Source organism: Rhinopithecus roxellana, chromosome 13 (genome assembly GCF_007565055.1).
Source record: "Rhinopithecus roxellana isolate Shanxi Qingling chromosome 13, ASM756505v1, whole genome shotgun sequence".
Taxonomy (NCBI): Eukaryota; Metazoa; Chordata; class Mammalia; order Primates; family Cercopithecidae; genus Rhinopithecus; species Rhinopithecus roxellana.
The window spans coordinates 13,234,975-13,258,246 of record NC_044561.1 but is presented as its reverse complement, the minus strand read 5'-3'; the positions used below and the strand labels follow the sequence as shown (position 1 = coordinate 13,258,246).

The following is a 23,272-nucleotide window of genomic DNA, read 5'->3' as shown; positions in this document are numbered from 1 at the left end:
CCCCCTCCCCGTGATAGGCTCCGGTGTGTGATGTTCCCCTTCCCGAGTCCAAGTGATCTCATTGTTCAGTTCCCACCTATGAGTGAGAACATGCGGTGTTTGGTTTTCTGTTCTTGTGATAGTTTGCTGAGAATGATGGTTTCCAGCTGCATCCATGTGCCTACAAAGGACACAAACTCATCCTTTTTTATGGTTGCATAGTATTCCATGGTGTATATGTGCCACATTTTCTTAATCCAGTCTGTCACTGATGGACATTTGGGTTGATTCCAAGTCTTTGCTATTGTGAATAGTGCCGCAATAAACATACATGTGCATGTGTCTTTATAGCAGCATGATTTATAATCCTTTGGGTATATACCCAGTAATGGGATGGCTGGGTCATATGGTACTTCTAGTTCTAGGTCCTTGAGGAATCGCCATACTGTTTTCCATAATGGTTGAACTAGTTTACAATCCCACCAACAGTGTAAAAGTGTTCCTATTTCTCCACATCCTCTCCAGCACCTGTTGTTTCCTGACTTTTTAATGATTGCCATTCTAACTGGTGTGAGATGGTATCTCATTGTGGTTTTGATTTGCATTTCTCTGATGGCCAGTGATGATGAGCATTTTCTCATGTGTCTGTTGGCTGTATGAATGTCTTCTTCTGAGAAACATCTGTTCATATCCTTTGCCCACTTTTTGATGGGGTTGTTTGTTTTTTTCTTGTAAATTTGTTTGAGTTCTTTGTAGGTTCTGGATACTAGCCCTTTGTCTGATGAGTAGATTGCAAAAATTTTCTCCCATTCTGTAGGTTGCCTGTTCACTCTGATGGTAGTTTCTTTTGCTGTGCAGAAGCTCTTTAGTTTAATTAGATCCCATGTGTCTATTTTGGCTTTTGTTGGTCTGGCTAATTTTTTAACTTTCTTGGTAGAGATGAGGTCTCATGATGTTGCCCAGGCTGGTCTTAAACTCCTAGCCTCAAGTAACCCTTCTGCTTCAGCCTCCCAATGTACTGGAGTTGTAACTGAGTATCCCAGCATTGAAATGTACTTTAACATTATTTTTCTTTCTGTCTTCACCTCACAATGTAGCCTTAAAATGTACTTCAAAACTCCTTTTCCCTCCCTTTCCCACCAAGTTCTCTCGTGCACAGTGTTCACTTACCTAATGATGTGGGTGCATAGAAATTCAAGGAGCTAATTTTGAAAAAACCAGGCAGAGAAATCCAGCTGCAAAATTCTCTGGCTTAGGGGAGGTTACCAACAATTAATCTCCCTGAACCTGGAGCGTCCCCTCAGATAACAGGGGAATGCTTCAAGGAAACTCATCCCCAGGACTGCTTGATCCTGGCCAGACTGACACCAACTCCTGGGACCCATAATGACCCAGTGTGCCAGTGTGGCCTTCCGGTCAGAGGAGGAGGTTACAGGGGGACAAGTAATGAGTGAATATCTGATTTCCATCTGCCTTTCAGTAAGTCCATCAGGACCCTCCCCTCACCTGGTCATCATGTTTTCAGTTCCTAGGTGGGTAACTGGAGTGTGTGTTCTTGGAAGCTGCAGATTGTTCACCCAGACCTCCTGAGCTAGGAAGAGGAGAACGGATGCTGTTCTCTCCCATGAAACAATTTTGTTCCACCTCTGGTCCCTAAATGCTGACGTCTTTGATTGTAGAAAGCAGACATCTACCTCTAGTTTGCAGAAACTACATAGAGACAAATGACTAACAGCAGTGAAAAGACCATGAGGTCTGACTTCCGGTGCTTACAACGAGTCATCACTGTAAGATTCAGCGCCTCTCAAATTCTGCTGTGCTTTCCGTCCAACTCACCTGCTCCAGCCTAGACCTGGACTGCTGTGGAACACCTCTCAAGGATGATTCCTGAAGAGCAATGGAGCACACCTCACAGTCCAGGCTGCCTGGAAGGGGCGGCGTCCTCGGATCAGGATCTGCATTGTTTGCTGGGAAAGAGCTGAGGATTTGGCTGGAAGTACAGCATTTTAGAAGGAATGCATCTGCAGCCTTGGTGACAAAGATATTTGGGGAAGACAAATATAATTGGAGCTCTCAGAATGAGCTAAAAATACCCTGTTCCACGTGAATGCTCACTAGGAGGTCTCTACCATGAGAGAGTCTTTATAAACAGGGGAAGAAGGGACCTTTGTGGCCGCAAGTCTCCTCTATTCCCAGGGCAGCCTGGTGTTTTCAGGGTGGGCTCTGTAACCACGTACCTGATGTGGAGCTCTGTGTAACCATGCAATACGGAACCCCTCATCAAGGCTGACCACTTGGCGCCCGGTGAATCTCACCCCTGGAAGTGACAGCCTTAGATCCCATGGAAATGGCCCAAAGGGGACTCAGCTCCGTGTCAGAGGCTGGGAGCTGCCTTTAGAATGTGCTATGCTCTGAATCCATACCTAGAATTGACCTCATTTCCTGTGATAGCCAGAATTTATAAAACTGGGCAGTAAGCGTTAAGATGAGGGTGATAACTCTATGGTTACATACAATGAATCACTTTCAAAAGTTTTGTTTTCAATACCTATGATTCTGGGATTTTGGTTCCAGGAATTTTAGTAGCTGAGAATGCCCCCCTCAAGGCTGACAACAGTGGTTTTGAACCTGACCACATCTGGCTTCTCAGGCTACTTGATGTGAAGATAGCACTGAGGTCACCGGCTTGGATTTATTTATTTGATTATCCAGAGAACTTTGCGTTGTTGTGACACACAGGACAGGAGGATCGAGGTTTGCTTCTCGTAATACTCTAACAAGTAGTAAAAGTTGATAGAAAATCCCACAACCTTACAGAGGCAGGACCACCAAGGAGTTCACACAGCACAAGGATGAATTTGCCCATCAGTAAGGGGAACTTTGAGTGGAAAAACCAGTCAAAGGTTTGTAATAGTGGCAACAATGGTCAGTGGTGGTTGTAGCCTCAACCCCACCTCTTCATTTCCTGCAAATATACACACACAAAAGACTGACTGGAAGCTGCAGATTGTTCACCCCGACCTCCTGAACTAGGAAGAGGAGAACGGATGTTGTATAGTTAGTTCTCTCTCATGAAACAATTTTGTTCCATCCCTGGGCCCTCAATGCTGACATCTTTGACTGTAGAAAGCAGACATCTACCTCTAGTTTCCTATTCCCAGGGCAGCCTGGCTTTTCAGAATGCGCTTTCAGAATTGGGATAGGAGCCCCCAATGGACCAAGAGAAAAATTGACAGCGTGCTGGGTCCCTCCTCTCCACGACAGAAGTTGAGGATGCAGGAGGTGGAGGCAATGTGGGCGTGGCTCCAGCTGGAGAAGTGACAGGTGCATTTGCTGTCGTCCTTGGGGTAATTGGATCCATAACAGGTGAAGAGAGTCATTTTTGTTTCTATGAGAAGAGGACATGTGTGTGCCGTATCTAGGGGTTGAATGTATGCAGTAGGCACAAATTCAGGTGGCTGCTTGACCCAAGGCTTCTCTCGAGGGTTAGTGTTTCTATTACCCAGCCCCCTTCCAGATACCCTGACCTGAATGGTTGGTCCAGGTATACAGCCACTGACCACGCTATTCCGTCTTTTGGGAATGTGAAACTTTAATCAGAGACACTAGGACTCACAGTGTGTGGACTTAAGCTAGCTGGTGGCAGAGGCCTCAAGGGTCAAACCACATTTTCCTAATATTGGACCTTTCCCTGGTTACTGTCCTTCCTGAACTGTGTAGATTTTGTCTTTCCTTCTATCCCCTGAATTGCCCTAGTTTGCACCTACTGGATCTTCTTCCTTGTTCAAGCCAGACTCAGACTCCGTTTCTGTGCTTTGCAAATTAAAGAATTTCGAGTGACATGGGCATTACTGTGGGATGGCATCAAATGCAGCTAGCATGATGGACTTTCAACAATAAGAGCTCGGGGCAAAGGGGTGGATGGATCACTGAACAAGTCACTTAGTGTTTGTACCCTCAATGCCCAAGAAAAATCTATGAAAAAATGTGAGTAATCCAAGAATTGATGAAGCATTGACAAAAAAGTGAAACACACGGTTCGGGTGCCAGCAAGTGGGTGGCCATGGCTCTGCTGACTTCTTCAGGAAGAAGTAGATGAGTCAATCGAAGGTCAAGGAAACCCTGGCTGATGGAGCGTTAGAGGGACTGAGGCAAGGCTTCTGCAGGATGCTACACAGAAAGGACTCGGTAGGCCCTGGATGCATGTTATGAGTGACTTAGGGAAGTTTCTGGGGTGATTTTGTACATCCCGTTTGTCTCTTGCTCCTGCTCTGGGCTCCAGCTGAGGTGCCCGCAGGCTCTACAACAGGGAAATACTGACAATTAATGCCCCCTGAGGCAAGCCCATGGGGATAGCAGCAGTGGATAAAGGCCTCCCTCTCTCCTCCCTGGAGACAAAGATTCTGAGGACGCTTCTTGAAGGCACCTCAGAAGGTCTCATTGCCCACATGCATGGCCCATTCAAAAACCTCTCCTTGTGTCAACTTTTCCTCCTTCCCTCCTGGATCCTCAGTTCTGCTCCTAGAATCACTTCCCACACAAACCCTCTGCACCAGAACATTGCCTCTGGCTTTTCCTTCACAGGACCCCAGGCCACAATAGGCTACTTTAGGCAGCATCGTGGCCTACATCTTGGTGTTAAGAGTATTGGGAAGCCATTGGAGGGTTGGAAGCAGGTGCTTGATCAAATCTGTGTTCTTAGGTGGGCATGGTGGCTCATGCCTGTTATTGCAGCCCATTGAAAGGCTAAAGTGAACAGATCACTCGAGCTGAGGAGTTTGATACCAGCCTGGGCAAGATGGGGAAATCCTCTCCCTATAAAAAAAAATACAAAAATTAGCGAGGCATTGGGGCACACACGGATGGTTCCAATTGCTCAGGGAGTCAAGGTGGAAGGATAGCTTGAGGCCAGGTCCAAGATGCAGTGAGCCATGATCATGCCATGGTATGCCAGTCTTCCAACAGAGTGCGAGTATATGAAAAAAAAGAAACTATATTGTTAAAGCCCAACCTGGCCCAGTGTGGAGCATGGTCCAGGACATGGGAGGGACAGGGGCAGGGGCACAGAGAAGACCATTCTGGACGTTCTTGCCGGAGTCTGGGCAAAATGTGAGGACAGACTGGATGGGGGTGTTTGCTGTCTGGATGTCCCTCTTTGTCCCTCTATTTTTCACTGATCCTCTCCCAATCTGCACACAGTCCCCTCTGACACTAGGCAGCCTCAAGTGTCCTGTGTCAATCCCAGCCTCTGACTCGCAGATGGAAGCCATGCCTGTGCTCAGCCAAAGAGAGACATGTACAAGCTTTCCGTGGGTGCCCCAGTGGACTTGGGGTTTTGAGGTCTCAGGGAAATGACCAGCTGGGAAAGTGAGAGTCCAGTGAGCGAGCAGGAGGGGCCGTGGAAGCCTCGCTCCAGAGACCCTGGAAGAAGGATCATGAGGAAGGGAAGTCAGGCACCCAGAGCCCAGGGGAGCCTCCATGAGCACCACAAAGGCACAGCCATCAGTGTTGATTGGACCCAAGTCTCCAGAATACAAGACGGGGAGAGCCGGTGGACCTGAGATATCACCTTGTCTAGCCCCCTTCTATAGCTGATGAGGAAACTGAGGCTCAGAGAGGCGAGGTCTGGTGACCACAAGTGGGATTGAACTCCTGGACACACCTCAAGGTTCCTTGACCTGTTCCTGGCATCTCCTTTCGTTTTTCATTTCTTCCCAAATTAACCTCTTTCCAACACAGCATTTCGAGTTTCCCTGGAACTTCATCGGTCCATCAGTGTCCCCTGGTCTGGAAGATCACCGGCTACTTGCCAAGGCCCCCACGACTCTGCTGCCATCACAACCACCATCACCACCGTTACGAGAAAAACTTGAGACTGATGGCCCCCAAAGCTTGGAAGGAGCTACGAGACCAAAGAATTGACTCGAACAAGTCCAGCTTGGTGAGTGGGTGAGTTTATTAGGACTTACACACAGGTCACTCCTGGGCGGCGGCAGGACAGCTCTAGAGATCTGAGCTTCTTCCCAATGCTAAGCTGCTTTCATACTAATTTTCTGACTGTTTACTTATCGGGTAAGAGCGATGGGACTGTTTTCAGTGATTGGTTCTCAGATACTCTCTGGGAAGTTTGAGCTCTCAGGGACACCTGCTCCTCAGCTGGGGACCATGGCCATGGCCCACCACCTGCCCTTCAGGGTTCAAGCAGGGGACATACACTCTTTAGTAACCTAGAGGGGACCCGTCACAAAACAACCACCCCAACAACCATCATCAAGAAGCCACTGGCTGACTGAGATACACCCCCGGAAGGACAAGGGAGAGTGGATGCTGGAAAGACAGAGTGAGAGACCATCACCAGGAAAGACTTCATTCTTGGAAGGACGTCAAACCTGGGGGTGGGTCTGTAGCGGGGCTGCTGTTTCTTCTCCTGTATCCAACAGTTCTAACTCTTTGACTTTCTGCATTTTCGGTTCTTTTCCTGACCTTCTCATTGCTGGTTCCTGCATGCCTCCCCTCTATTCCTCCCCCAATATATCCTTCAGTCTAAAGTAAACTGCTTCTTCCCATTCCCCACACTCTCCAGTTCCCTTTCCTTCCTTATTCCTGGCTCCAGTGTTCCTGCCTTCTCCTTGGTGCACTTACCATCTGCATTAACCACTCCCCTGCTGTGCTCAGCTACAAAAATGCCAAAGTCACTAACACTCACTTCCATAAACTATGCCTTGTCCTCCTTATCTCCCTAATAAAATGTCTGCATTTTGTCCTGGCCTGTGCCAGGCACACTTTCCCTGGTGGCTGCCCTGCTCTGGGGTCACTGGTCTTGGCCCTACTGCAACATCTCATGGATCTTGATGAGAACGTTGAGCTTCCCCTCCAGGTCCCTGAGCTTGCTTCTTCAGCTCCTCAGCTAACTCTGACTTTGCCCCGTTAAGCAAGTGCTTTGTCTCGTACACAGTGTTGACCACATCCAGCAGAAGCAAGATTGCTCCAGTGGCTGCACCCACGGTCATGGCTTCTCTGCTCATTGCCAGGGCGGGGCCTTCAGCAACCCTCTCAACCTGTTCACCACCTTCAGCAACCCTCTCAACCTGTTCACCACCTTCAAGTGAGATTCGCCCAATGACCTGGGGGGGTGGGGCATATGCTCCTAACTGAGGGTTGACTCTGGCTTGTCTGATGGCACGGATGTCCCTCCCAATGCGTTGTGTGAAGGTGGAATAACTGTTAACTAAGGTAAGAAAGTTGGGTGTGTTCCCACCCACAAACTCCTTCACCACCTTCACTGCATCGGTGCTGCTTTGGTCCAAGCTGCGAGCTTGGTTTCGTGCCTGCAATTGCTTTACTAGTTCCACAACACTGCTGGTAATCCCAGTCACAGCAGATGCTGCTGCTAGACCCGCTGCAGTGTCCATGAGCAAAAGACTGAGTCCTTCAGTGAAGGGTGCCAGACCCAGGCCAAGGAGGCTCAGGGCACCAGCGGTAGTGCTAAAAGAGTTGGCCACCACATTGGTAATGGTGGTGCCTCTGTGGACCCGCTGAACCTGGTCTGCGAGGGAACGGAGCATCCTTATGTGATCCTCAAGCTCCTTTTTCAAGCGAGGAAACTCTTTCAAAAACCACTCCCTGTGCTGCTGGTCTTTATCATGGCGGTTTTTGTCCTTCATGACCATGTGACTTACAAGCTTGTTCAGAGCTTTACGGAGCGCATCTGCCTCATCCCTGCACAAAGAAAGGTTAAAGGATTAAGAAATGCAGTTTCCCTGTCTGTGAAATGAGCTCCATGCGATCTTTATCCTGTGTAAAGTGCAGAGCTTTCAGTATCAATCAAATAGAAACAAATTTTACAAATGGAAAGAATTTTCTTCCAAACTCAAACGTACTTTGTTCATCATAGATACTCCTCAGTACTTATTCCATATGGAAATAAATATCTTAAAGGCATCTCAGATGCTCTTTCGTGGTAGGTGTTTGATAAAGATGCCTCCTCACGCAAGGGCAGGTCAACACCGTGACTGCCAAAGTGTTTGGAGAGCGGAAAATTCTGCAGATGAACAAAGAGCCGTGAGAGTGGGACAAAGACACCTTATTCCCAGGATGGCAGCAAAGTGAAGCATGCACTTTTCCCAAAGAGAGGCCTTCCTTTGTCCTCAGCTCCTGGGAAGTGATCCTGGAGTGTCCTGCCTGGAGTGATCCTGAGTGTCCTCAGCTCCTGGGAAGTGATCCTGGAGTGTCCTGCCAGGCTCCTGGAGTGTCCTGCCTGGGAGGAACATCTTTCTTTGTCTGGTGATTTGGCCACAGGACAGTATAGCAATGTGATGGATGATGGGGTTTGGGGCTATTTGATGTCTTTCCTGACCTCCAGAGGACCTGGGGACTAAAGGTGTGAGACCTCAGGGAGGGGCTGGAGACTACAGGTCAGTCATGAGGGCAGCTTGTGATCCAACCCCAGCAAGTATTCTGGACACTAAGGCATGGGTTGAGAAAGACTTTCTCCTTGAGCAACTCCAGCGGGGCTCTTCAGAGCTGCTTCTCCACTAGGCGCCGACCTTGGCCTTCCACACCTATCCGCTGCTTGCTGGATCTGTACCGCCCCGGCTCAGCAAGAATCGCTCCAAATCAGTTTAGGGAGGGTCCTCCCCGTTTGCTGTCTGAGCACCCTTTGCTATCTGATCATGCTCCTCACCCCCAAAATTGATGGGTGAGGGTCTGACCTGCCTTTAGCAAGAATCCTGTTAGGCCAGTTTAGCAGGAACCCCCTACTCTGGTGTCTCCTGTCAGAACTGTTCCATCTCCTGCCCCTCACCCTGGTGTTGGCTGTGGACTCCTCCTCTTTACTGTATTTGGAGCTGAGCTCAGTCTCCCTCCCCTGTAACAACTATCCTGAATAAAGGCTTCCTCCCTGATTTCATGTGATTCACAGGAATGTTTCCTTAACTGGGTGAACTTCCCTGGTTGGCAACATCCCGTGTGTCTTGTCCCACATTGACACAGGAGATCGCAGCATCCTGAGGACAATGAAGCTTCACACCTGAAACCCTCCCAGAATCTCCCCTGTGTGTCTCTTCCTTAGGCTGATTTTAATCTGTGTTCTTTCCCTGTGATAAGCCACAATCGTGAAATAGCAGTTTTTAGTGAGTTATATGAATCCTTCTAGGGAATTATAAAATCTAAAGATGATTTTAGGAATCCCATTAATTTGCAGGGGGTGTCAAAGGTAAGGTACCCTCAGACATTGCAGTCTGGCTACCTCTGAGTACTTTGAATTCAAACAAAACCAAACCTCAGAGAGACAGGAGATCACTTTGCCTGGCATCTGCTCCTTTCCAAGGCCTCATGCCCTTTCACTTTCTGGCTGAAGGCTACTGTCCCAGGAACTGCCCCAGCTGACTGGAGTGGGAGATCTGGGTATTCATTCTGGCTCCACATGGCCTCTCCAGCCACCTTACCGCCTCCTGACCTACCCCCTGCACCCCCAACCTTCCAGGTCTCACTCGCAGATGTTACCAGCCTAACTGATGCCTTAGCAGTGACAGCTTCACCTGTGCACACGCCAAGGCCATGTGCAATGTTATGGAACCTCTAGAAGACTCAGGACACTTTCAGAACCATCTATATAAATTGCTAATGCTGAAAAGACCTGAATTTGGACAAGACGGTAGAGGAAGTGTTTTCCTTCTTGGTTGGGGACTTGTCAGTCTACTCAGTACCCCTGAAATTACATAAATTGGCAGCAACTCATTCTACTATGGAGATGGTCACTAAGGCATACTGCTTGCCATTGTCAGGGGCTTCTTTGTGTAGAAGAGAAGAAGATCCCAAAGGGTAGCCCAGAACTTGCCAGTTCCCAGGCAGGGTGTGAGAGACACAGGCAGCCATGACCCTCTATGTCCATGAGTGTTGGGATCATCCAGACAGAGAAGAAATATTCCTCTCCCACTCACATGTCCTCTGCAAGTTCATGACCTCCTTAAGTTTCAAGCCCTTGGTGCCTCTCTTGCCACACCCTAGTCCCAGCCCTGGTGCCTCAACCTTCCTGCTTGTCCTACAAAGACAAGGCTGACTCTTGCTGCATCCTGACCCCAGGCTCTGACACTGGTCCTGTTCTCTGGGCCTTCGGGCAGGATCTTGGTCCTTGGTTCCCCACCTTTGCCCTGGAGTTCACTCTAAGGCCTTCACCACACTCCTATCACATTGACTTGCTATTCCTATTGGACAGATGACAGTTCCCAGTCTCCATGACATAAGCCCAGTCTCCATGACTAAACACAGACAGAGCCGGGAGGAAACCCAGTGCTGTCTAATTCCACTCCAGCCTCTCAGCATCCTGGACCAGCAGAAGAGTCCTGCCGTGTTTATGGAATTCCTCAGATGAGAAAAAATGGTCCCAGCCAGCATCCCCAGGAACACGCATTGGTTATGTCAGGATTTTTCTGACTTGTCCCAAAGGAAGTTCTGCTGAGCTCCCATCTTCAGGAAGAAAGACCCTTAACCCTGGTCTATTTCCACCAAGGTTGTTAGATGTTAACGTTAACTGTGCACTTACTATGTGTTAGTCATTATGCTAAGCACTTTACATGCATGATCTCATTTTTCTCACAATCAAACTCCATGGATGAAGAAAGGCTGAAAGTGAGAAAGTAACCTTGCAAAGTTCCCATCACCAGCAGATGGCAGAAATGACCCTGTCCCTGTTTCAAGGGCTTGAAACTTAAGGAGGTCATGAACTTGCAGAGGACATGTGAGTGGGAGAGGAATATTTCTTCTCTGTCTGGATGATCCCAACACTCATGGACATAGAGGGTCATGGCTGCCTGTGGGCTTCCTGTCCCCTCAGCCTGAGGCTACTCACTGCCAGGCAAAGGACAGGGAGGAAATACTCTTCCTGGACTGCTGAGAAGGTCATCCTCAAGCCCAGCAGAGGGGCCTGCCTGGAGGAGGTGTGCATGTCAGGGAAAACTAGCCCAAGGGAGATCTGGGTGGCATCACTGGGGCTCCCCACGGAAGTAACCCGGTGGAGGTTACCTGGACAGTTCAGCAGCAACCATGAATTCGCTCCAGGCTCTACCGTCAGTCAGCAGTTGTAGCAGATTCTCTCTGCTCACTCGGTCCTGGAAATACTTAAGGGAATCCTCAATAAAGATGCTGCTCTCTAGTTGGAAAGAAGAAAGGATAAGTTTGGAGGAAAGTGTAGGGGAGCGTAACAACCATTGCGTGTACGTTGGTTACATGTTAATTTTTCCTGGGACAAATTTGGGACATATTTGATGGAGTCATCAGTGCTATAGAGGGATTGTGGGCCCCCAAAATTCATGCACTGAAGCCCTAAACTCGAGTGACTATATTTGAAGATTGGGCATTTAAGGAAACATTTAAGACTGAATGAGATCACAAGGGTAGGGCTCTAATCCTATTAGAGGGCTAGTGTCCTATTGTAAGAAGAGAAAGATACACAAGAAGACCAGGTGAGCACACGGCACAAAGGCAGCCTCCTCAAGCTAGCAAGAGAGCCCTCCCCAGACTCCAACCCCTTAATTTAGTAAACCATCAGAGACAGAAACACCAAACCCCACTGTGTCCGACTGGCTCTTCTGAGTCTGCCTGCACTCCCACCCCTAAGCCTGTGCCTCCACTTTGCAATACAAACTGATTTGCTTTTTCTTTGACTCAAATTGTTTCTCTCAATGGAGTCAAAAACCAGGACAAGGCTAAGGTCTGTTCTCACTTGGATTCGGAGACCTTCCTAAACCCACTGGCACCAATGTGACCAGGAATTTTCCAAAAAGGTAAACCAAAACAGGCAATTTTGTAACTGCAACCAAATAATGTCCTTATTGCAGTTTCATATTCACCTGATCAACATTGTCTCCCACATTTTTTCACCAGAGCACGAAGCCTCCTCCAGTTTGGTTTTCTTAATTCATGAATTCCTTCTTACTCAAATAAATGTTACTGTGCCTCAGATCTTTCTTTGACAAGGGGTATCTGAGATCATGGGAATGAGGCCCTGCCCGGAGCAGTCATCCCTGGTCAGCAGGTGCTTGTGATGGGCAGGGGAGGGCAGCTGCCCTAACACAGCTTGGGGGACTGGGTGGCTTCCACCTGGAATCAACAGGGACAGGTGGAGGGGATGGAAACTAACCCTGAGAGAGGCCCTACTGTGTGGCAGGCTCTGGCCAGGCCAGGTACCCTTGTAATATTTGATCCCCATGAAAACGTGGGGAAACATTATTCTTGTGCAGGAGAGGGGAGGTAAGGAGCGCCAGGTCACACAGAAGAGATGTGGCAAAGGCCAGACCGAGGTCCAGTTACGTTGGAAGCTGGGTCAAGCATGATACATTCTCACAAGGCCACTCTGAACAGAGGGGCTGGTGCAGAGCAAGAGCGGGAGGGAGGGGACCAGCCTCTGCTGGAAACAACCCAGGGTCAGCCAGGAGCAGAGTGGGAGGTGAGAGATCAGGGCAACAGGTCAACCTCCTCTCCCACCCCTCCCCTCCTCCTGGACCCTGCTCTTCCCCCATTCCCCTCCCCTGATGGTTCCACTTCCTCATGGCTGTCCTGCCCCACTTGAGTCATTTGGTAGGTGCCAGGGTAGGGAGGAAGTTGGCACCTGGGCCGTGCCCTCCTGAGGAGAAGTCAGGACGCAGATGCCCCCAGAGACCCCTGAATCCGGGGACTCCACGTGACCTCTCTTGAGCTCAGGGCAGACTCATCAGCCTCCTTCTCCATCTGGGTTCCTCTGGGGCTCACTCAGCTGTGGAGGCACCACCCTCCATTCTAGGTGCATGTAGGAACCAGCCAGGGAAGAGGGAGGGAGCCTACCTGGGTTCATGGTGCCAGCGGCCGGGTTACCGAGGGGCTTTCCTTGGAGCTCTCCAGTCACTGTTCAGACTGGAAGGTTTTTCTTAACCCTAGAGGAGGAGAAAACAAATTGTGGGATCAAACGTAAGCCACCTGTGTACAGAGGGAGGCTGGAGGGGCTGGGTCTTTGCAGATCCCTCTGTGGTAGCAGCAAATGTCCAGAGTGTTTCTCTATCTCCTGGGGCCCTGCCAGCTAATGTTTACAAAAACTCCCCTCGTTCCAGCTCCCTCTGCCCTCACTCTCACACCAAGGCAGGGTCCTTGTCCTGTTGGGGTATGAGGAGAAGATAATCAGAGAAGGGGCAGCCATCTGATCCTTACAGAAACTATGGAGTCCATACACAGGAATAGAGATGGGGAGGAAGGTTCTGACAATGACCTGGGCCTGGGAACATGTGTGATAACTGGTTGATGATAGCCAGTGTGTATTGAGTGTCTGTGATGTGCAGGGCTCCTTACATGTGTCTCATTCGACGATCACACACAGCACGGGAGATAGGTACCACCTTCCCTTTCGAACACAGAAGAATCCACAAAAGTTAGGGAACTTGCCCTTGTTTTCACAATAGTGCTAGAGCCAGGACTTCTCCTTCAATCCCATGTCTTCAATGACTGTGCTCTACTCCCTTAAATATACAATACTCAGTCATGTATACACGCTCATGGGAAATGACTCCTCATTGCAAATCCATGTCTTGCAATCTGTGCTCAACTGTTCGTCTTGGTGAATTCACTGCTGCTGCAGTGGACAGTCTGTGTCCCCGTCGCTTCTCTAAGGTCCTCTGTCGCACAAAGACCTGGATCCTGCCAGATGCCGGCCCAACCCCTGCTGTGGCTGCCGAGCCCTCCTGGTGCTGCCCTGTGCCCTCTGCTGTCCTCCCTGGCTGATGGATTTAGGGTGTTTCTAATTCTTCATATAAATTGTGCTACAGTGAATATCCTCCTTCATATAAAACTGCCCACATTTGAGATTATTTCCTAAAGATATTCGTAGGAGTAGAATGACTAGCTCAGAAGCTATTAACATCTCAAAAGTTTTTCTACCTAGAGCCACTCTGTATGCAAATTGTACCAATTCACACTCAAACTAGCAGTACATGAAGATGCCCATTCTTTCAGTCTTCCTGGCTCTCAGTAGTCTTTTCTTTAAGAAAAACAAAACAAAACAAAACAAAAACACACCTTTATTCTTTGAGACAAGGTCTTGCTCCTGGTATGTAGCCCAGGGCAGAGAGAGCTGGGGCCTCAGACACGCCTGATACTTGTGAGGAGCTGCACCCAGGATCCCATCCTCCTTGGTCCTTGTTGGCCTGGCTCCCACCCTTGTCTGGAGCCTCTGCTGGGCGGTTGAGGCCGGATACTGCCCCTCAGGCTTGACTAGGACACAGTGTGTACTCCATGGGTGAGCCTGCAGGTTGGTCAATTCCGGGAAGGGATTTTGTTCCTGGAAGACACCCGGATGGCGCCTGGCCCAGCTCAAGCCCTGCCCAACTGAGAGACCTGGAGGGGGAGCCCTCCCTCCCACCTCAGCTCTGAGCCAAGCTCTCCAGATGCAGAGGACAGAGACTCTCAGCAGAGCATCTCCCTCCAAGTGGGTGTAGGGCATCCTCCTTGGGCAGGGAGAGAGGAGTCGAAATGATTTCCTGAGAAATCGTCATTTTCCATTTTAGTTTTGAGAAACTGTCTTGCTCCATCACCCAGGCTGGAGAGCTTTAGGTCTATCAGAGCTCACAGCAGCCTAGAGCCCCTGGGCTCAAGTGATCCTCCTGCCTCAGTCTTCCGAGTAGCTGGGACTACAGGCACACACCACCACGCAGGACTAATTTGTTAATTTTTAATTTCAGAGAGACAGCATCTCCTGTGTTGCCCAGGCTGTCTTGAACTCCTAGCCTCAGGTGATCCTCCCGCCTCTGCCTCCCACAGCACTGGATTACAGCCCTCAGCGGTGGCACTGCACCCTTCTGAGGATCTTCAATGAAAAGTCAGGGTCAAGTTCAAACCCCGTAGCAGGGCAAACAGGCCCTCCGATGCTCTGGCTCCCACCTTCCTCACTGTTAGTCAGGAATCTAGACCCAACATGGCGGTATCACCTGCCATGGCAGGCCCTTTGTTAGGACTTCCCGCGCTTCACTTCCTGCTAAGACTCTCAGTGGGCGAAAAAAGCCCACACCCGCCAAAGAACCCCTGCTCTGCGCAAGTTCCTGGACGCGTCATTCCCCAGAAATCAAAACCTAACTCAGGAAAACCGAAACCTACAAACCCTGCCTACCTTGCCCTATAAAAGGCCCCCCCATACCCACCCTGAGTGTGACTTCCTCAGCCTTCCCGCTAGAGGACCGGTGAACCTCGCCTGCGAGCCCAAGAAAGGCTACCTTTGTTCTCATCTGCCTCCTGTCTTCTTGCTCGGCTCCCCATTTACGTTACATTGGTGCCGAAACCCGGGAGGAGACCCTTTCCCGGACCCCTGACAGTTTCGGTCAGGCTCTCCTCTCCCAGAGCTAGGACCTCCTCTCCGAGTGGGGAGCCATTTCACCAAATCCCAGACTCAATTCAATCACTGCTGGGTAAGTTTTCCCCCATCCTGCAGGCTCCGGGAATCCCTGCCCGAAACGCGTGGCCACGTGGCCTCGTCAGGGCTTCCCCCGTCCATCACTTCTGACTCGGGCACCGGGAACTAGGAGACCTCCGACCTCCCCAGAAGCCACCGTACCCCCCACTCCGTGTGGCAGTGGGAGGACGCTCCCGTTGCCTCCGGACTGCCTGCCTCAGGACCATGGGGGCTGCCCAGCCCAAACCAGACCCAAAATCCCCTCTGGGGTGCCTCTTGGCTAATTTCCAGACTTTAGGTCTCAGCCAAGACTGGAAACCAAAGGGCTTATTTTCTTCTGCACGGTGGCACAGCCACAGTATAAATTAGATAATCAGTCTCAGTGGCCTGCAGAGGGCACTCTAGACTTTAACATTCTCACGGATCTGACCAACTTCTTCAAGAGACTAGGCAGATGGTCCGAGGTACCCTATGTTCAGGCCTTTTAGGACTTGTTCCTGCCGGGCTGTCTCTGCCTGATGTTCATTGGCCCAGGTCTTGCTCGCGAAATCTCCTCCCTCAAGCAAGGAGAAGGACGATTCTCCCTCTTTCTCTGAGCCTCCTGATACTCTTTCCCTGCGCCCCCTTCGGTCCCCACTGAAACTTCCACCTATCAATCTCTTCCCATACAAGGCAAATAGTTCTTAGACCAAAGAAATTATCTCCTTCCAGCCTCACAGGCCCATTCTATTCTGTCATCATTTCATAACCTCTTCCATGTAAGTTACAAGCCGCTAGCCCGTCTCTTAGAACCTCTCATTTCCTTTCCATCATGGATATCTATCCTAAAGGAGATCGCTTCTCAGTGTTCCATCTGCTATTCTACTGCCCCTCAGGGATTGTTCAGGCCCCCTCCGTTTCCTACACATCAAGCTCGAGGATTTGCCCCTGCCCAGGACTGGCACATTGACTTTACTCACATGCCCCAAGTCAGAAAACTAAAATATCTCTTAGTCTGGGTAGACTACTTTCACTGGATGGGCAGAGGCCTTTCCCACAGGGTCTGAGAAGGCCACCGCAGTCATTTCTTCCCTTCTGTCAGACATAATTCCTCAGTTTGGCCTTCCTACCTCTATACAGTCTGATAACAGACCAGCCTTTACTAGTCAAATCACCCAAACAGTTTCTCAGGCTCTTAGTATTCAGTGAGACCTTTATATCCTTTACCATCCTCAATCTTCAGGAAAGGTAGAATGGACTAACGGTCTTTTAAAAACACACCTCAACAAGCTCAGTCACCAACTTAAAAAGGACTAGACAACACTTTAACCACTTTCCTTTCTCAGAATTCAGGCCTGTCTTCGGAATGCGACAGGTGACAGCCCATTTGAGCTCCTGTGTGACCAACTTGGACCGCACCCCAAAAAAACTTTCATCCCTACTGTCTTCTGTCTAGTCATACTCCTATTCACCGTTCTCAACGACTCATAAACGCCCTGCTCATGTTTACACTGCTAGTGTACACTGTTTCTCCAAGCCATCACAGCTGACATCTCCTAGTGCTATCCCAAACTGCCACTCTAAATTCCCTCTTAAAGTAAATATCTTTGCTAGCAAGGCTATGCTGAGCCTCCTTAAGCACTCTCCAATTAGATGTCCTAGGTCCTCCCAGTTCTTAGTCCTTTGTTTTTTTTTTTTTTTTTTTTTTGAGACGGAGTCTTGCTCTGCCGCCCAGGCTGGAGTGCAGTGGCCGGATCTCAGCTCACTGCAAGCTCCGCCTCCCGGGTTCCCGCCATTCTCCTGTCTCAGCCTCCCGAGTAGCTGGGACTACAGGCACCCGCCTCGTCGCCCGGCTAGTTTTTTGTATTTTTTAGTAGAGACGGGGTTTCACCGTGTTAGCCAGGATGGTCTCGATCTCCTGACCTCATGATCCGCCCGTCTCGGCCTCCCAAAGTGCTGGGATTACAGGCTTGAGCCACCGCGCCCGGCCTCTTAGTCCTTTGATACCTGTTTTCTCTCCTTTTCTTATTCAGACCTTGTGTCTTCTGTTTAGTTTTTTAATTCATACAAAACCTGCATCCAGGCCATCACCAATCATTCAATACGACAAATGTTTCTTCCAACAGCCCCACACTTATCTCCCTTTGCTGACACTCTTTTCAGACTCAGCCCGCGTGCACCCAGGTGAAATAAACAGTCATGTTGCTCACACAAAGCCTGTTTGGTGGTCTCTTCACACGGATGCGCATGACATTGACTCCAAACAGCCAGAAAACGGCACTTTCGATTTTTTCCATCCTACAAGAGCTAAATAATTCTTGTCATAAAGTAGGCAAACGGTCTGAGGTGCCTGACATACAGGCATTCTTTTACACATCAGTCCCTCCCTAGTCTCTGTTCCCAATGCAACTCATCCCAAATCTTCCTTCTTTCCCTCCCGCCTGTCCCCTCACTCCCAACCCCAAGCGTCACTGAGTCTTTCTAATCTTCCTTTCTACAGACCCATCTGACCTCTTCCCTCCTCGCCAGGCCGAGCTAGGTCCCAATTTTTCCTCAGCCTCTGCTCCCCTACCCTGTAATCCTTTTATTGCCTCCCCTCCTCACACCCGGGCTGGCTTACAGTTTCGTTCCACGACTAGCCCTCCCCCACCTGCCCAGCAATTTCCTCTTTAAAAAGTGGCTAGAGCTAAAGGCATAGTCAAGGTTAATGTTCCTTTTTCTTTATCCGACCTCTCCCACATCAGTTAGCGTTTAGGCTCTTTTTCATCAAATATGAAAACTTAGCCCAGTTCATGGCCTGTTTACCAGTGACCCTGAGACGCTTTTCAGCCCTCGACCCTCAAAGGTCAGAAAGCCATCTTATTCTTAATATGCATTTTATTTTATTACTCAATCTGCTCCCCACATTAAATAAAGCTCCAAAAATTAAATTCCGGCCCTCAAACCCCACAACAGGACTTAATGAACCTCGCCTTCAAAGTGTACAATAATAGAGTAGAGGCAGCCAAGTAGCAACTTATTTCTGAGTTTCAATGCCTTGGCTCCACTGTGAGACAAACCCCAGCCACATCTTCAGCACACAACTCCAAACGCCTAAACTGCAGCTGCCAGGGGATCCTCCAGAACCTCCTCCCGCAGGAGCTTGCTACAAGTGCCAGAAATCTGGCCACTGGGCCAAGGAATGTCCACAGCCCAGGATTCCTCCTAAACCGTGTCCCATCTGTGCGGGACCCCACTGGAAATCAGACTGTTCAACTCGCCCGGCAGCCACTCCCAGAGCCCCTGGAGCTCTGGACCAAGGCTCTCTGACTGACTCCTTTCCAGACCTTCTCGGCTTAGCGGCTGAAGATCGACGCTGCCCCATCTCCTCAGAAGCCTCCTGGACCATCACAGACGCTTTAGGTAACTCTTATAGTGGAGGGTAAGTCTGTCCCCTTCTTCATCAATACAGAGGCTACCCACTCCACATTACCTTATTTTCAAGGGCCTGTTTCCCTTGCCTCCATAACTGTTGTAGGTATTGACGGCCAGGCTTCTAAACCTCTCAAAACTCCCCAACTCTAGTGCCAACTTAGGAAACATTCTTTTTTGCATTCTTTTTTAGTTAGCCCCACCTGTCCAGTTCCCTTATTAGGCCAAGACATTTTAACTAAATTATCTGCTTCCCTGTCTATCCCTAGGCTACAGCCACACCTCATTGCTGCCTTTTCCCCCAGTTCAAAGCCTTCTTCACATCCTCCCCTCGTACCCCCCAACCTTAACCCACAAGTATAGGACACCTCTACTCCCTCCTTGGCGACTGATCATGCACCCCTCACCATCTCATTAAAACCTAATCACCCTTACCCCACTCAATGCCAATATCCCATCCTGCAGCACGCTTTAAAAGGATTAAAGCCTGTTATCACTCGCCTGCTACAGCATGGGCTTTAAAAACCTATAAACTCTCCTTTCAATTCCCCCATTTTACCTGTCCTAAAACCAGACAGGGTTTACAGGTTAGTTCAAGATCTGCACCTTATCAACCAAATTGTTTTGCCTATCCACCCCGTGGTGCCAAACCCATATGCTCTCCTATCCTCAATACCTCCCTCCACAACCCATTCTTCTGTTCTGGATCTCAAATATACTTTCTTTACTATTCCTTTACACCCTTCATCCCAGCCTCTCTTTTGCTTTCACTTAGACTGACCCTGGCACCCATCAGGCTCAGCAAATCACTAGGCTCTACTGCCGCAAGGCTTCACAGACAGCCCGCATTACTTCAGTCAAGCCCAAATTTCTTCCTCATTTGTTACCTATCTCGGCATAATTCTCATAAATACACACTTGCTCTCTCTGCTGATCGCGTTTGGCTAATCTCCCAAACCCCAATCCTTTCTACAAAACAACTCCTTTCCTTCCTAGGCATAGTTAGTGCAGACAGAATTCTTACACAAAAGCTAGGACCGCGTCCTATAGTCTTTCTGTCCAAACGACCTTACTGTTTTAGCCTAGCCCTCATGTCTGCGCGCAGTGGCTGCCACTGCTTTAATACTCTTAAAGGCCCTAAAAATCACAAACTATGCTCAACTCTCTACAGTTCTCATAACTTCCAAAATCTATTTTTCTTCCCCCAACCTTTGCTCAAGACAACGCTTATGCTGATAAGGTAGCTAAAAAAGCAGCCATCAAAAGGCAATCAGATCCCATCGCACAGGACAATGCTTATGCTGCTAAGTGAGCTAAAAAAGCAGCTGGCTTCCAACTTCTATCCCTCACTGCAGTTTTCCTCCTTCACATCGGCCACACCCACCTGCTCCCCCGCAGGAGGAACCGTCTTGGCTACGTACTTTATTTCTCAGTCGGCTCCAGATATCCAAAAAAATTAAAAATGGTGGAGGACGGCCCTCAAACTCCCATCCAGGATTTAGTCAAACTGGCCTTCAAGGTCTACAACTCCAGGGAGGAAGCCGCTGAGGCTCAGCGACAAGCGAGGCTAAAACAGAAGGTAGACCTCCAAACCCAGGCCTTGGTAGCAGCCCTGAGGCCGGCCAGCTCCAGAAGCTCTCCGAGAGGAGGTACTCCCCAAACGCCACCTGGCGCCTGCTTCAAGTGGGGCAACAAAGGCCACTGGGCCAGGCAGTGCCCCAACCCTGAGGAGTCAACTCACCCCTGTCCGAACTGTCCGCAGATGGGCCACTGGAAGTCGGACTGCCCCAACCTGAGGACAGTCGCTACGCCTCCATGTGACGACCCTCCTCCAGGTACTGGAGGTGGCTTCCAGCTCCTTGACACTGATGACAATTAAAAGGCCCAGGCTAGAAAATCCCTCCTACTGTGGAGGCCCAGGCTGGAAAATCCCTCCTACTCTCACAGAGCCCAGGGTTACGCTCCAGGCAGCGGGTAAGTCCATATCCTTCCTTATGGACACAGGAGGCTACCTACTCTGTTTTGCCTTCCTCTAGTGGCCCCAGCCATCCCTCCGCTGTCACGGTCATAGGAATTGATGGCACTCCCTCCACCTACCGCCAGACTCCTCCTCTGTCTTGCCACCTGGATGGCTCCCTCTTCTCGCACTCATTTCTTATCATTCCTTCGGGTCCAGTCCCCTTGTTAGGACCAGACCTCCTCTCCAAGCTAAAGGCCTCAGTTCACCTCCGGCCCAACCCCCCCTCGCACCTCGCGCTCCTCTTTCCTCTCCTCTCACCTAATAAACCCCGCCAGGCTGATATCTCACTCCTGGTTTTCGGTCCCCAAGACTCCACCAGAGAAACCTCTGATCAGGGCCCTCACTTAGGTGGTCGCAGTCGTCTATGGCCGGTTAGGTCCTACCCTTTCTAAGCCCCTTACTGATCATTGGCTTCTTGCTACTCATAGCTCCCTGTGTCCTCCGCTTCATCCAGGACCGCACGAAAGAAGTCTCCCGAGTCACTGTCAATCAGATGCTACTCCACCCCTATACCCGAGTTCCGACCTCTGAAGGACCCCACAACGACCTATACCAGCAGGAAGCAGCCAGATGAACATGTCGCCCCTTTTTCTTATTAGAAAGAGGTCGGAATGTTAGGCAGGAATCTAGACCCAACATGGTGGTATCACCCGGCATGGCAGACCTTTTGTTAGGACTTCCTGCCCTTCACTTCCTGCTAAGACTCTCCGCGCGTGAAAAAAGCCCACACCCCGCCAAAGAACTCCCGCTCTGCGCAATCTCCTGGACACGTCATTCCCCAGAAATCAAAACCTAACTCAGGAAAACTGAAACCTACAAACCCCACCTACCTCGCCTATAAAAGGCCCCCGATACCTTGGCCCTCCCGCTAGAGGACCGGTGAACCTCTCCAGCGAGCCCAATAAAGGCTACCTATGTTCTCATCTGCCTCGGGTCTCCTTGCTTGGCTCCCCATTTACATTACACTCACCACTCCCTGCCACCACAGTCACCTTGGGTCCAGGCACCCACTGACACCCTGCTTCAATGCCTCCTGGACCCATCTACTCCTCCCATCCCCAGCCTCAGACCTTCGCTCAGCTGCTCCCTTGCCCTGGAATGCCTCCCCCACTGTCCCCACCATGTGCAAGTCACCCGTCCTCAGAGACCCAGCCAAAGCTGCCTGGTCCCTGCGGCATCCCCCAACCCTCCCCAGGCTCCCTGAGCTCTCTGCTTTCTGGAGGCAGCTCTACCTGTGTGTGGCTCTTTGGGCCTCTTTCTCCCCTTTTGACTGAGCATCCAATGGGAACCCTGTTGTGTTCCAAGCTGCATCCCCTACGACTGACCGGGATGCCCTCCACCCTCCCTGGCACAGCCTGGCAGAAATCCCAGGTGCAGGAGGCATTACTTGAACTAAAAGCAGCCAACTTTTGGATGACACGGCCCAGCTTCGGTTTCACTTTCAGCTGAGGAATTGATTTTAATTTTTCTTTCTATCTTGATGGGCATCTCTTTTTGGTGAAGAACAAGTAAGACCATGACTCAAATTTCACAGAAATTTCCCCCCTGATTTCATGTATTTTGGCAGCTCTATCAGGTTTTCAAGAGGGGAAAATCTTAGGCTGGGAGAGGAGGTGACTTGCCCAGAGTCACACAGCTCTTGGAGGGTGGAGAGGAGGCCAACATCTGCCCTTGTGACTCTGATACTGAAGCAAAAAGGGATGATTTTAATAATCCAAAAGTTTCCAGGTTTGATTCTGCTTCTACAAACACAGAAATCTAAGCTGTCGCTCCTGTAGTTATACTCACAATTCCACAGTGTGGCTTTTGAATCTCATGATTGCAAAGCTGGCATCATGCCACAGACACTATTCTACAAGGCGACCTTCTCACGTCCCCTGTCTCAGCCATGTTTCCCATGAGGGACACAGCACAGCCTGTTTCTTCTCCATCCCCCCAGAGGTCTGAACAGAGGGACAGAGGTGAGGGCCAGAGTCGTGGAGTCCTATGAGCTACCTGCTCAGCCTCCTGACATGAGACCCTCAGCAAGTCACTCCCCTCCCAGGGCCTCAGTTTCCCCACAGGGCCTGGCACAAGTAGATGCTTCCAACTCAGGGTGGGTGAGACAACCTCTGGGTTCCTTGTTATATCAAAAGAAATATATTGTCGCCATTGGGCCTCAGCAGCAACATCCTCTGGCCAGCCTGGGTGTGGCCAGGCCACAATTACACCCCGGGCTCCGGGTCACCTCCCCTCCTCCTCCTCCTTTGATTCCTTCAAATTTCCCAAAGAGATGGACACCCCCAACATCCACCTTTCTTCTGGGGTCACCTGGCCATGTCTCAGGCAGTCAGAACCAGAGCTGAGCTCAGGGAGCTTTGTGAACCCATCTGAGCCACTTTCCCCACCTCTCTTTAAGAGTACAGCAGGAGGGAGGGAGCAATCAGACTCAAGCCTGGGTGCAAATCCAGGCTCTGCCACTGCTTTCCTGTGTGATC

At 50.0% G+C, this 23,272-nt stretch overlaps 1 protein-coding gene across 1 annotated transcript in view; it reads right to left on the bottom strand.

Moving 5' to 3' along the window:
* Positions 1 to 5,916: 5,916 nt before the first annotated feature.
* Positions 5,917 to 23,272, bottom strand: part of LOC104682480 (apolipoprotein L2-like) — a 17,681-nt gene continuing 325 nt past the window's right edge. The window contains 4 exon segments of the mRNA XM_010389167.2: positions 5,917 to 6,859; positions 6,861 to 7,698; positions 11,002 to 11,128; positions 12,799 to 12,887. Of these exon segments, the coding sequence (XP_010387469.2) occupies positions 6,806 to 6,859; positions 6,861 to 7,698; positions 11,002 to 11,128; positions 12,799 to 12,808 (1,029 nt within the window). The 5' untranslated portion in view covers positions 12,809 to 12,887 and the 3' untranslated portion in view covers positions 5,917 to 6,805.